Source organism: Equus asinus, chromosome 4 (assembly GCF_041296235.1).
Source record: "Equus asinus isolate D_3611 breed Donkey chromosome 4, EquAss-T2T_v2, whole genome shotgun sequence".
Classification (NCBI taxonomy): Eukaryota; Metazoa; Chordata; class Mammalia; order Perissodactyla; family Equidae; genus Equus; species Equus asinus.
In genome coordinates this window covers 12,755,317-12,768,901 of record NC_091793.1, presented here as the reverse complement: position 1 = coordinate 12,768,901, position 13,585 = coordinate 12,755,317, and the positions used below count along the sequence as shown (strand labels likewise).

General features: G+C 56.6%; 2 protein-coding genes across 9 annotated transcripts in view; both read right to left on the bottom strand.

Annotated features, from left to right (window-relative positions):
• The window catches only part of IL17REL (interleukin 17 receptor E like), a 42,830-nt gene extending 40,500 nt beyond the window's left edge, over positions 1-2,330 (bottom strand). For all 8 annotated transcript variants that reach the window (XM_070506689.1, XM_070506693.1, XM_070506691.1 and 5 more), the window contains exon 1: positions 2,049-2,330. In XM_070506689.1, the coding sequence (XP_070362790.1) occupies positions 2,049-2,150 (102 nt within the window). In that variant the 5' untranslated portion in view covers positions 2,151-2,330. The remainder of the gene's footprint in view (positions 1-2,048) is intronic.
• Positions 2,331-2,411: 81 nt separating this feature from the next.
• The window catches only part of TTLL8 (tubulin tyrosine ligase like 8), a 71,190-nt gene continuing 60,016 nt past the window's right edge, over positions 2,412-13,585 (bottom strand). The window contains exon 13 of the mRNA XM_044777426.2: positions 2,412-5,211. Coding sequence (XP_044633361.2) covers positions 5,051-5,211 — 161 coding nt within the window. The 3' untranslated portion in view covers positions 2,412-5,050. The remainder of the gene's footprint in view (positions 5,212-13,585) is intronic.

The following is a 13,585-nucleotide window of genomic DNA, read 5'->3' as shown; positions in this document are numbered from 1 at the left end:
AAGGACCCAGCATCTCAGGCTCTGCTTCCTAGTGGTGGGAGGGGGCCAAGGGCCAGCGGGGGTCCCAGGGTGAGGCCCAGGGGGTGGAGTCCCCAGGGCTTCCTCCAGGGCCAGGTCACCTCCACCAGCCAACTCCAGGCACGCCCCTGATCACCTCATTCAGCACTGGGGTGCTATGGTCATCTGTTGCCGTCCCCCCAGCCCCCACTGTCTGGTCAGCAAGGATGGTTTTTCACTAAAGAGTGGCCAAGGCCCAGGACCGACCTCCAGTGGGCACGCGTGTCCCCTGGTGTCCCCGGTCCTGCCTGAGCTCCCACGGTGGCTGCTCCCACCATGGGTGGGCTTCCTGCTCTGTCCTCTCGAGTTCATACCTCTCCTCCTGAGCTGGACACCTCCACCTCCAATGTCCCTCTGCTCCCCTAACCCCACTGCCCAGCAGGGCACCGAAGTGGCTAGAGCTCTGTGAAGTCCAAAATGGTGCCCGGGCCTCAGCCACCTGCTGGGGGCAGCAGCCCCGGGCAGTGAACGCCTGCCCTCTCGCCTCTTGCGCTGGTCCCTCCTCCAGCCTCCTCTCCCCTTCCCCTGCCTCCCCTTCTTGGAAGATCCTTTCTCTTCCTCACAGCTGGGCCCTGGGGGCTCAGTCCTCAGCCTGACCCTCTGGTCCCATTTCATCCTGTCGTGTGACGGCTCCACTCACTGCAGATCAGGCCACCCTGGCCTCCACTCGGATGCCAGCTGCCCCCAACATCAGTCTCCATGTCTGATGGGTTTCTCAAATCGCGTATGTCAAACACAAGTTTCCTCCCTGAAAACGTGCCCCGCCCCGGCCCCCATCTCAGGAAACGCGTCCTCCGTCAGCCCAGACACTAAAGTCTGCTCAAAGATCCATCTTTGATTTCTCCTTCCCTCAACTGTCCCCAGTCCTGACAGCGCCACCTCCAAACCACACCCCAAAGTAGCCCCTCCTGTACCCCATCTCTCCTGTGGGGCAGGTCCAGGCCGCCAGCCCCTCCTGCCTGGACCCGCTGTTTCCTCTGCACCCACCTGTTCCCACCAGCAGCGAGGGGGAGCATCTCCTCGCCCGCCGTGGGTCCTGCAACTCTGACCTGAGCCCCCAGGCACTCTGGCCACCCTGAGCCCCCTCTGTCCCTCGCTGAGCTCCCTGGACCCTCTGCTGGACATACTCCCAGGCCTCATGGAGCTGTCCCCAAGTGTCCCATGGGGGTCCCGGCCATTGCCCTTGAAAGGCACACACCAGCTCTCGCCCTGGCTGCCCACTGCTCTCTCGCCTTCTCCACAGCAGTTGTCACCACCTAAACCTTGCGTTGTGCATTTTTTCCCACTAGAACATGAGTCCCTGAGGTCAGGGCTGCATCTCTCTCCCCACTGTCCCCATACCTGGAATGGTGCACACAGCAGGTGCTCAGTAAGACCCCCCCATCCCTGTGACACCTGCCGTGTTCCCTCTGTGCCCGTGTCCCTGCTGTGTCCCCCACTGTCCCCACACACCTTCTGGACTGTGTCCCCCTAGCCTAGGCCAGTCTCGGCACTGGGCGCACCTCGTGGACACGGCACACTATGTCGGTGATGCTGGCGCCTCCCTGGGGTTAGGCTGAGTCAGCCTGCCCTCCTGAGAAGTTCCCGCGGCTGCTTCCCGCCCGGATGAGCATGCTCCCCGCAGCACTTCCTTGGCAGTGTCCACACAAACCCAGTTGCCGCCTGGAGCCCAGCGCCCCGATGATGCAACACGGCTCAGGGAACGTGGGTGACGGGGGCTCTCAGGCTGCCCCCTCACATGGCTGCTCAGGGACGGATCACTCTGAGACCCTCAGGCTCTCAGCAAACATTCCCAGAGCAGTGCTGCAGGGGCCGGCTGGGCCTGGCAGGGATCCCCAGGCTACCAGGTCCTCCTGTCACCCACTGCCCCCGGGCCTCTGCACCCCCTCACCTGTTGCTTTCATCGTGTGCCAAGGGTGCCAGGCTGGTGCCCACCTGCAGAGGAACCGAGGCCCCTCAAGATGAGAGCCTAGGAGGGGGTAGAGACTCACCTGAGAACACGAGAGGCCACATTCTGCAATCCGAGGGATGGCAAGGCCCCGGTAAATAATCCAGGTCAGGGAAAGGAAGGCCATTGCTTGCCCAGTCAGCATCGGGCCGGCCTGACAGTGACTGCCCGTGTGTGTTGGGTGAGTTTGCAGGATGCCTCGTAGCTGCTGCTCTCTGCTTTCTCAGCCTACAGCTCCAGCCCCAAAGACAAGAGAGTCTTGAGTTTGCTCCTAGGGCGGACACGCCCCCTCTCGGTGGAACACAGCCCAAGTGGGCTGGCTGCAACCACAGCGCCACAACTACCCCCCCCCCCCCGCCCCGCCCCCCCCCTCCCCCGCGCCCTGGCTCCCCCTCCAGTTGGGAGGCTGGACTCTGGCCAGATGCCCTTGGGGTTTCTAGGCTGCCGAAGGAGGCATCTTGGAACTCTGAGCCTTTGGGGTCCCAGATAATGGGTTTCTCCTGGGGCTAGCTGCTACAGCAGTGCTGGCTGCAGGCCTGATAGATCAGCAGTGCTGACTGCCCTGCATACCCCAGGGCTCCTGGGTGTACCCCTGTCTCTCAGGCACCCACCTCAATGGTGGAGGAGGGATGGTGGCCAATGGCCCTGGTCCTCGAGCTTAGTGGGCTAGCAGAGGAGCAGGCACCATCCTGGGTGCCTGCACCTGGGAGCCCTGAGCCCCACAGGAGAGCTCTCTCCTGGAATGGGATCTGGGACTCCACCTCAAGACCTGGGTGCCCCCATCCCCCCTCCAGATGCAAGAGGCTCCCTCGTTTGCAGAGGCCTCTCATGGCTGTCCCTCTCTCCAGAGCGTGGAGCCCTGTGGCCTGTAACTCGGGCCTGGCTCCTGCTCGGGAAGTCACTCCGTGCTCCTTTTTTCTCACTTGAATCGTCCTATGTGGAGGAGAAGTTTCCAGGCTGAGGCTCATGCTTCCCGCCTGTCTCCAGCCCTGGCCAGGGGAAGGGCAGTGGGAAGGAAAGAACCAAGGTGTGGCTCTGGGGCCCCTGGGGCACCTCCCTCCCCGGGCAGGCCCAGAGTCCCTGACCAGCACTCTTCCTGCACCTGCCAGGCAGGTGTGAACGCCTCTGGCCCAGGAGAACACTGTCCCATGAGTGTGGAGCACAGAGAGGGGTGTATGGATAGGGAGCCTGAGGAGCGCTGGGGATCTGCCTGGAACCCCAACAGGGCACCCAAGTGTGGAGGGCGGCAGACTCAGGGTGGCACTGTCCCCAAGTCAGGCCTCCTGGGCAGGCAGGTCCCTGGAATGGCCCTTGGTGCAGATACAGCCCCACTGGCTGCCTGGCCACCTTTTGGGCCCTTATGGGAGCCCAAGTGCTCCGTGATGCGGACTCGGGCCCGAGGGAGGAGCCGCCTCAGGAAGTGCCGAGGGCACTTCAGCCCCAGAGGATAGAACCCACCCCAGACATCGCCCCCGACCATGGACCCAACCCTCCTGCCACCCCGGCCCAGGCTCCAGAGCCCACTGCCCAGCCTCCCTCCCTCCCAGCCAGCCCTCAGGTCTGCCCCCATCTGGTCTAGAGCACATGTGGGCTGGACTTCTGTGGTCACTGCGGGGCTCTAGACACCCGGTCCCACGCTGCCAGGGAGGAAAAGCAAACGGGATGGAGCCTGCCCCGGCAGTGCTCGCCTGTGGCCACTGCCCAGGGGAGAGCCTGACACCCCTCCACGCTGGGCAGCATAGTGGCAGCAGGCTGGCGTGTCTGAGGGGTGGCCCAGGAAGGCCAGCACTGGTCCTCCTGCTCTCCCCGGTCTGCCCTCAGGTTCAGACCATCCTTGGCCTCTGGATCAGGCAGATGGGGTGATTCAAAGAAATGTGCTGCCAAAGGGGCTCATGTCGCACGGGCTCAGGAGCTGCCCTCCTGGCCAGGTAGGGGGCACGTGGCCTCGCTCTGGCAGCCTTGAGGCCTGGAGCAAGCACCGTGACTTCCTCTCTTATAACTGAGGTGACAAGTGGGAAGTGCAGTACCGAATGAGCCCATGGGCACGGTCTTTCCTTGGAGAAAGGAGGCCCACACAGCCCGGAGACACCCCCGTGGCTCCACCATGCCCTGGCCCCTCTCTGTGGTCACCCTAGGACAGGCCCACCGACCAGGTGACATACCTGGCGCCCTGAACCTGACATTCCAGTGCCCAGGGGCCGCAGATGATCAGAAGTGGATGGCAGACCCAACCACACAACTTCACAGGAGGGACAAGTGTAATGGGGATGTCCCCGGGGGGGTTCCTGTCTTATCCCTGAGAGCTGGGGCTACAGACCCTCCCAGTGTCCACAAAAAACTGGCCCTTGTGACCCCTCACAGGCCCCCCTGCTCCATGCAGGCTTGTGGTGGCTGGGCCACCCCAGCCTGAGCCCAAAAGGACACAGGGGTTCCCCCCACCCTGGTCTCCATAGCTCTTGTGGCCCACTGATGGCCAGAGGGCCCAGAAGTCCAGCTGCGGTGGAGTCTGGGGTGTCTGACCAGGGTGGGCATTCCCCACCCCCTGCCAAGCTGGAAGGAGACACCTGGCTGCACAGAACCTGGACCAGCACAGCGAGACTTCCGCCGGGGAAACGAGTGAGTAATGATGCCTTGCCCGGGACCCCCGCTGGGGGTGAGCAGGGCGCCTTCCAGCAGGGACGGCTCAGGGGCAGCGCACGCTGGGGAGAAGCGGGCGCCAGGAGGCATCGATGTTCGTGTTTGCCTGCCCACGGCGGGCGTCCTCCTCTGGCTGGGGGGGAGACCGGGTGAGGGATTCGGATGGTGGGGTGAGGGGAGCGGGTCTACGGGGTGTGGGCACTGGATGCGGTCAGGGGTGCAGGCCCCGGGAGGGGCGGGGCTCCACAAGAAATAGCATGGTGCAGGTGGCACGGTTTAGCTACAGTAGCTCTGTATACAAGGCTCCTCTCCACGCGTAGGTTTCAAAGAAACGAGCCACGCTCCGGCCGCTGCGGGGCTGGGCGCGTCCATTCCCATCCTGGTCCTCGGGCCGTCCTGGTCCTCGGGTCACGGGGTCCACGGGCCGCCATCCGGCCCGCTGCCCAGGGGCACGAAGCAGGTGCCCTGCAGGACGGCGACGCAGAAGGAGCGGCAGCGCTTGCAGGGCCGGGCGGGCGGCAGCGAGCCGCAGCACACTAGGCACGGAGCTGGGGGGTCCCTTGGCAGCCCTTGGGGAGAGAGAGGCACTGAGACCACGCCCACCGGCGGAGGCCGCGCCACCTGCCCAGACCACGCCCACCAGCCAGGAGACCACAACCACCACTCCCACCACCCCCACCTTCTCCAGACTTCGCCTACCTGCCTAAACCACGCCCACCATACCTGAGACCATGCCCACCTGCCCAGACCGCACACACCTGCCCCAGACCATGCCCACCAGCGACGAGACCACGCCTGCCAGACCTCCCACCTGCTCATACCTCCCCTACCTGCCCCAGATCACACCCACTGAGGCCCCCTGACTGAATCCATCAGTCCGTGAAATCATACTCACCACCCCAGATCAGCCCCACTGACCCCAGAGATCGTGCCTGTTGCCCCAAAACCATGTCTCCAACCACGTTCACAGTCCCTGAGACTATGCCCACTGGGAGGAGATTGCTCCCTCGGGCACACCCACCTCAGGGCATGCCCACCTCAGGGCTGCCCTCACCCCTTGCAAGGCCAGCAACTAGCTGGAAGTCCAGCCCCAGCTGGCTCCTAAGCCCACCTACTCCCGCACAGACCCCACTCCTCTTTCCCTAGCTCTCAGGAAATCCCAGACCTCCACTCAAGGCCAAGAGGTGGGTTCCCAAGAGCCTCGTGTCTCTGGATGAAGGCTGTGGGGACTAGCGAGGTCCCCTTTGCTCTGCTCATCTGCCTGTATGCCTCTCTGCCTGCTCCCTAACCCCGAGGCCAGGGGTGGTCCCAGCAGGGTGGAAGGTGGTCCTGGGGCAGCGGCCCTGGTCCTCTGCCTGTGGGGAGGCAGGCAGAGGGCCTGCTGTAGGGAATCATGAGCAAGTTCAAGCTCCCTGGAGCCCACAGCCCCATCACCACCCATGAGCTTCTCCCCAAAGCCAGCCTGGGCACCCTCTCTCAGGAGCAGGGCCAGCAGCACCCCCAGCACCCCTGCACCGTGCCCCAGCCCCTGCTTAAGAGGCCAGAGTGGAGGACACCTGCAGACCCGCAGGGGCACGTGTCTCCAGGGCTCAGGCATGGGAGCAGACTGCAGGGACCCAGCCCTCTGGCCGCCAGCCCGCCTCCTCCCCTGGGCCTCCCCTGGTGCCTGAATAGGGGCTGCTTGATGCAGCTCCCCCCCTAGCCCTTAAACCACCCCGGCCTTCCTCACCACAGGCGATGCCCAGAGGACCCAGCTGCACCCGCCTCGGCTGGCCTGAGCTCAGACCCCTGGAACTGAGGCCCTGCCCCCCTGGGCCGGGAACAAGATGGGCCATGGGCATGGGGCTGAATGCCAGGAGATGAGAGTCAGGCTGCAGCTACCTGTGCCCACTGCCAGTGTGCTGGACCACGACCCAGAACTCCAGCAGGTCAGCAGCTGGAGGAGCTCAGTAGGGAAACTGGAGTATCAGGGCCAGGGTTCCACCAAGAGCTGATGGATGAGCCCCGGGTCCCATGCAAGGGTGTTCTGCCCACTGGCCTCCTGGAGTGCACTGGCACCCTGGGGGACCCGACGACTTCACGGGCAGGCTGGGCTCAGTGCTCGCCCCTCCAGGACACGGGCCTGCAGGTCTAGGACGTGGTGACCTTGCCGAGGGAGGGTGCTGTGTCCAGCGGGTCTGCAGATGGGTAGCCCAGTAGTGGCCATGAGAGGCGAGAGTGGGCAGGCACTGTATACTGCCAGGCCACCATCTGTGCGGCCACTGCCTGCGTGGAAGCTGCTGCTTCATGAAGATTTTCACGCAGAACCTCTGAAACCCCAAGATGGGTGAGGCCAGCAGGCAGGTGGTGGGATCGTGTGTCCCTCCAAGAGACCAGGGCCTGGCCAGGCTCCCACAGGCCTCCGTCCTTGTCCTCCAGGCCTCTGGCCACTGCTCTTGCTCCGTGACCACCCCCAGGCTGGTCTCTGGCCAGCCCTCCTCACGGAGTGGGGTGGGCCTGTGCCGAGCCTTCTCCGCTTCCCCGTGCTGGGGCCTGTGAGTCAGCCCTGGGGCTGCCCAGGCCCCGGGAGGCCAGCCAGTATGCATGCTGCAGCCTGTGTGGGCAGTAGAGGATGGGAGCTCCCAGGCTTTCCCAGCCTCGGGGCCAGGGCACTCCCCAGCCAGCAATGGCCCAGCCCAGGAGCACCATAGGCTGGGACACCACACCTGCCAGAGCCACCCACTGCCAATTGCCTAGGCTGAGTCACTCCTCCCCCGGGTCCGGGTAGGGTCTGGGTGGGGTGGGTGGGAGCGGGGCCACCCGGCACCTATGCCAAACAACCCACAGCTTCCTGGAGCCTGGAGCAGATGCTGAGCCAGAACCTGGGAACAGGGCCTCCCTGAGGGGCTGGGGCCAGCCTGGCCCACAGGACATGCCAGGGCCTGCACGGCACATGAGGGTGTAGGAGGCAGGAGGCTGGGGCTTGGGTGCTGGGTGCAGGGTGGGGAGGCCACGTCTTTGGTGTAAGCAGGCACAGTGGCTGAGGGTGGCAGCTCTGGGGGCAGCCCTTCGCCCACTGATGCACCCAGGGATAAACAGGGCCCAGTGAGGGGCTGGAGGCTGGGCCAGCCCCAAGCCAAGGAGGGCAGGACTAGGCATCTGTAGTGAGGGGTGAGGTGCCTGAGCCGGGGAGCGCCTGCCAGGCCGAGCACAGATGCCCGCGAAGGACTTCCCTGAGGCCGGGGCTGTTTAGGCGTTGGGGGCTGAGGGGCTGAGAAGCAGGACAGCCATGACCCAGGCACCTTGAGGGTGAAGCGGGCCAGACGGGGAGGTGCAGGGTGCACACAGAGTGGGGGCAGCCCTGAAGAGAGCGGGTGTGCTCAGGAATTGGGAGTCTGGGATCCAGACCACCCTCCAGGGAAAACCAGCAAACCAGGGGCATAAAATACAAAAAGCTTCTTCTTAAAAGCAACGAAAAGCTGGCAAAACAGCAAGGCACGATCAGGTCAAGGCCGGGGGAAGGTGAGCCCCGGGGGGGACGGTCTCTGAGGCTCTTCCTCCTCGAGTTTGCCAACCAGGGCCACCTGGGCTCGAGGTTCCAAAGCCTCGTGGGGCGAGGGGCACAGACCACCTCAATAAAGCAGCTCCCCCAAAGGGCTATACCCTCAGGGCAAGAACGAACCCAAAGCACATCGTCCGGCCCACTGGCCCCAGGCACTGTGTCCATTCCTGGCGCCGGGCAGTGTGTGGGGGGGAGCCCAGAGGACACCAGCCCCGGTCGGCCCCAAACAGATGTGCATCCAGATCCTTATCCCCGGGCTGGGGCGGGAGGGGCACAGGAGCAACCAGGCATGGATTTAAAGTGATGCCTGAGGGGCCTCCTGGGCAACTGGCGGGGCAAAGACCACTCTCTGAGGGATGTGCCTACATTCTGGAAGGAATGCAAAGAATCTTCAATTAACTGCTTAAAGAAAATGAGCCGTTTACAATAAAACACGAGAAAGTGTCAGCAGGTACAGCAGCACAGGGCCACCAAGGCTTTGCCTCTGAGAATCGTCAAATACAGTATATGCACTAACTACCCAATTTCAAGTACAACTTACCAATTACAGGCAAGGGAAAGAGACTATAAAGAATGACCAAATCGCCTTATTAAAAACTAGAACTTCTGGGGCCCGCCTGGTGACGCAGCAGTTAAGTTTGCACATTCCGCTTCAGCGGCCCAGGGTTCACCAGTTCGGATCCTGGGTGCAGACCTACGCACCACTCAGCCAAGCCATGCTGTGGCAGGTGTTTCATATATAAACTGGAGGAAGATGGGAACAGATGTTAGCTCAGGGCCAGTCTTCCTCAGCAAAAAGAGGAGGACTGACAGCAGATGTTAGCTCAAGGCTAATCTTCCTCAAAAAAAAAAAAGGAAAAGAAGAACTTCTAAAAAATGAAACTATAACTAAAATTAAAATGTCAATGGACAGGATTCATAGTGTACTAGACACTGATAAGCCCTGGGGGTCCAGTAGTTAAGACTCCACGCTCTCGCCACCAAGCCTGGGCTCATTTCCTGCTCAGGGACCGCACCACCGTCTGTTGGCTGTCCTACTGTGGCGGCTGCAAGTTGCTGTCATGCTGAAAGCTATGCCACTGGGATTTCAAATACCAGCAGGGTCAACTGTGGTGGACGGGTGTCAGCGCAGCTTCCAGACTAGGCAGACTAGGAAGAAGGACCTGACCACTCACTTCTGAGAAAACTGGCCATGAAAACCCTAGGAATGTCAGCGGAGCGCTGTCTGACAGAGCAGCAGAAAGTGAGAGGCTGACATAGAAGACTGGGCAGGGCTCCGTTCTGCTGTCCACAGGGTCGCCAGGAGTCAGAATCCACTCGACAGCACTAACAAGAAGACAGACATTGATGAAGACAGATAAGGAGACGTCTTCAGAATGCAGCACAAGAAACCAAATAAGCCAAACAAACAGATGGGAGGTTGGGGACGTGGGGAGAGAGGGAGAAGGTTTAGCAAACAGCCCATCTGAGTTCCAAAGGGAAGGAGAGAGAGGACAGACTGCAATATTTAAGAGAGAATGGCTGAAGCTTCTCATAATTGACTAATGACGCCAGTGTGCAGATTAAAAAAGTCCAAAGCATCCCAGTTTGAGTAAATACAATAAAATCACACCAGACGCATCACATTAAACAGTCTTAAGAGCAGGCAGATAAAACAGACGGCTCACTTCTGGAAAGCGACAATAGACTCAGCTGATGCTCCGGGAGCTACAAGGAAAGCCAGGAGAGCAGAACGACGCCTTCAAGGTGCTGGGAGGAAACGGCCGTCAAGCTGGGCTCCTTCTGCCCAGACGGAAAGTCTGAGACACAGGGAGGGGCAAAGGGCCAAGAGGAATGTATGTGGGTATGCGGTAAATCGAGAAACCACTGGCTGTACAAGCAGTGAGGATAATAATGTTGAGTGGGGGCTAAAAAATTCAGAACAAAACTGCACGACAACAATAGCAGGAGGTCAGGGGAGGGGGGACGGCAAGCTTTCTGAGCTTGAGAGTCAGTGTGTTGTCTGGGTGGGGTAAAAGCATGATTTTCCTAACTTTACACTCTGATAACTTCAGCATGTAACTAGCAATTTCTAGGCAGCCACCAAAATACCAGAAACAGAGTGGATAACCTCCAAACTAGAAGAAGGAAAACTGAAATGAGAAAAAAATAAGGCAAGAATAAAGAGAAAAAGGAAGGGGCCGGCCCAGTGGCACAGCGGTTAAGTGCGCACGTTCCGCTTCGGCAGCCTAGGGTTCCCCGGTTCGGATCTGGGGTGCGGACATGGCACCGCTTGGCAAAAGCCATGCTGTGGTAGGCGTCCCACATATAAAGTAGAGGAAGATGGGCACGGATGTTAGCTCAGGACCAGTCTTCCTCAGCAAAAAGGGGAGAATTGGCAGCAGTTAGCTCAGGGCTAATCTTCCTCAAAAAAAAAAAAAAAGAGAAAAAGGAAGATGGAATGGATGGGATAAACAGAAATGAAATTTAATCAGATGACAGACACTGTGGTTGTCAGGCTCCAAGGTGTCCCCAGTGACCCCCGCCCTAGTGTAGTTGCCCCCACGTTGTGTCAGGATCGGCGTGTGTGACGAACAGACTAGGGCAGGCGTGACGGTATGTGACTCCTTAGGCTAGGCCACACAAAACACTGTGACTCTAGTGGTTGGTCCTCTGAATCACACATTCTGGAGGAAGCTTGCCGCCACGCCGAGGCCACTCACGCAGCCCTGTGGAGAGGTCCTCAGGCCAAGGAAGTCAGGCCTCCAGTCCAGCCTGTGTGAGTGCACCCTCGTGGGAGTGGGCCCCTCGGCCTCAGCCACGCCTTCAGATGACGCTGCCTTGGCCAACATCTTGACTGGACCTCATGACAAACTTGGAGCCAGTATCACACAGTTAAGCCCCTCTCAGATTCTTGACCCTCAAAAACTGTGGGATAATAAGTGTTTGTTGTTTTAAGCCATTATGTTTGGGAGTAATCTGTTATGTAGCAATAGACTACTACAGAATCTATATCCATTATACGTATGATACATTAAACATTTTTTTTAATTAATTGATTTTGATTGTGGTCACATTGGTTTATAACATTATATAAATTTCAGGTGTACATCATTATATCTTAATTTCTGTGTAGATCACATCATGTGCACCGCCCAAAGACTAATTACAGTCCACCACCATATATATGAGCCTAATCACCCCTTTCGCCCTCCTCCCTCCCCGCTTCCCCTCTGGTAACCACCAATCCAATCTCTGTCTCTATGTGTTTGTTTGTTGTTGTTTTATCTTCTACTTATGAGTGACATCCTGTATTTGACTTTCTCCCTCTCACTTATTTCGCTTAGCATAATACCCTCAAGGTCCATCTGCAAATGGCCAGATTTCATCCTTCTTTATAGCTGAGTAGTATTCCATTGTGCATATATACCACATCTTCTTTATCCATTCGTCCTTTGATGGGCACCTAGGTTGCTTCCAAGTCTTGGCTATTGTGGATAATGCTGCAGTGAACACAGGGGTGCATGAATCTTTACACATTTGTGTTTTTATGTTCTTTGGATAAATACCCAATAGTGGAATAGCTGTAGAACAGAAGGAATACCTTCCTTTTACTGATGTTGGGCCCTGTTTGTTCCTTTTCCAGTTCCCTCAGGTACAGTGCTAGACAGCTTATTTGAGATTTTTCATGTTTGTTGAGGTAGGTCTATATTGCTATAAACTTTCCTCTTAGAACTGCTTTTGCTGTATCCCATAAATTTTGGCATGTCATATTTTCATTTGTCTCCAGGTATGTTTTTATTTCTCCTTAATTTCTTTGTTGACCCAATTGTTGTTCAGGAACATTTTGTTTAATCTCCACATATTTGTGGCTTTTCCAATTTTCTTCCTGTAGTTGATTTCTAGTTTCACCCTGTTGTGGTCGGAAAAGATGGATGGTATTATTTCAATCTTCTTAAATTTATTGAGACTTGTTTTGTGGCCTAATATGGGATCTATCCTGGAGAATGTTCCACTTGCATTTCAAAAAAATGTGTATTTGTGGGTTTTGGACGGAACGTTCTGTATATATTTACTAAGTCCTTCTGGTCTAATGTGTAATTTAAGGCCGATGTTTCCTTATTGCTCTTCTGTTTGGATGACCCACCCATTGGAGTAAGTGGAGTGTTAAAGTCCCCTCCTGTTATTGTGTTACTGTCTATTTCTCCTTTTACGCGTCTTAATAATTGCTTTACATATTCAGGTGTTCCCATGTTGGGTGCGTAGATGTTTAAATGTTACATCCTCTTGTTGGATTGTTCCCTTTATCATTGTGTAGTGCCCTTCTTTGTCTCTTGTTACAATTTTCGTTTTAAGGTCTATTTTGTCTGATATAAGTATTGCTACCCCAGCTTTCTTTTTATTGCCATTTGCATGGAGTATCTTTTTCCATCCTTTCACTTTCAGTTTGTGGGTGTTTTTAGGTCTGAAGTGTGTCTCTTGTATGCAGCATATATATGGGTCTTGTTTTTTTATCCACTCGGCCACCCTATGCCTTTTGATTGGAGCATTTAGTCCATTGACATTTAAAGTAGCTATTGATAAGAATGTACTTGGGGCTGGCTCTGTGGCTGAGCGGTTAAGTTCGCATGCTCCACTGCGGCGGCCCAGGGTTTGGATCCTGGGCGCGGACATGGCACCGCTCGTCAGGCCACATTGAGGTGGCGTCCCACATCCCACAACTAGAAGGACCAGCAACTAAGATAAGATATACAACTGTGTACAGGGGGGGTTTGGGGAGATAAAGCAGAAAAAAAAGAAAAGATTGGCAACAGTCGTTAGCCCAGGTGTCAATCTTTAAAAAAAAAAAGAATGTACTTATTGCCACTTTGCTACTTTTTTCCTGGTGTTTTAGTGGTTCTTCTCTGTTCCTTTCTTCTTCTCTTGCTCTCCTTCCTTGTGGTTTGATGGCTTTCTTTAGTATTATGTTTGGGTTTCTTTCTCTTAATTTTTCATGTGTTTATTATAGGTTTCCAGTTTGCTATTACCATGAGGTTCATATATAATAACCTATGTATATAGCAATCTATATTAAGTTGATGGTCTTTTAGTTTGACCTCTTGCTACAAGTTCTACTCTTTTACTCCCTTCCTCCCACATTTTATGTTTTTCATATCATATCTAACCCCTTTTTTTGTGCATATGTATCCATTACCCTCTTATTGTGGAAATAGGTAATTTGAGCACTTTTATCTTTTGACCTTTGTATTAGCTTCATAGGTGGTTAATCTGCTACCTTTACTGTATATTTGCCTTTACCAGTGATTTTATAGCTTTTTAAAAATTATTATTTTCTTATTCCTATTTGTGGTCTTTTCACTTAAATAAGTCCTTTTAGTATTTCTTGTAAGGCTGGTTTCTTGGTGATAAACTCCTTTAGTTTT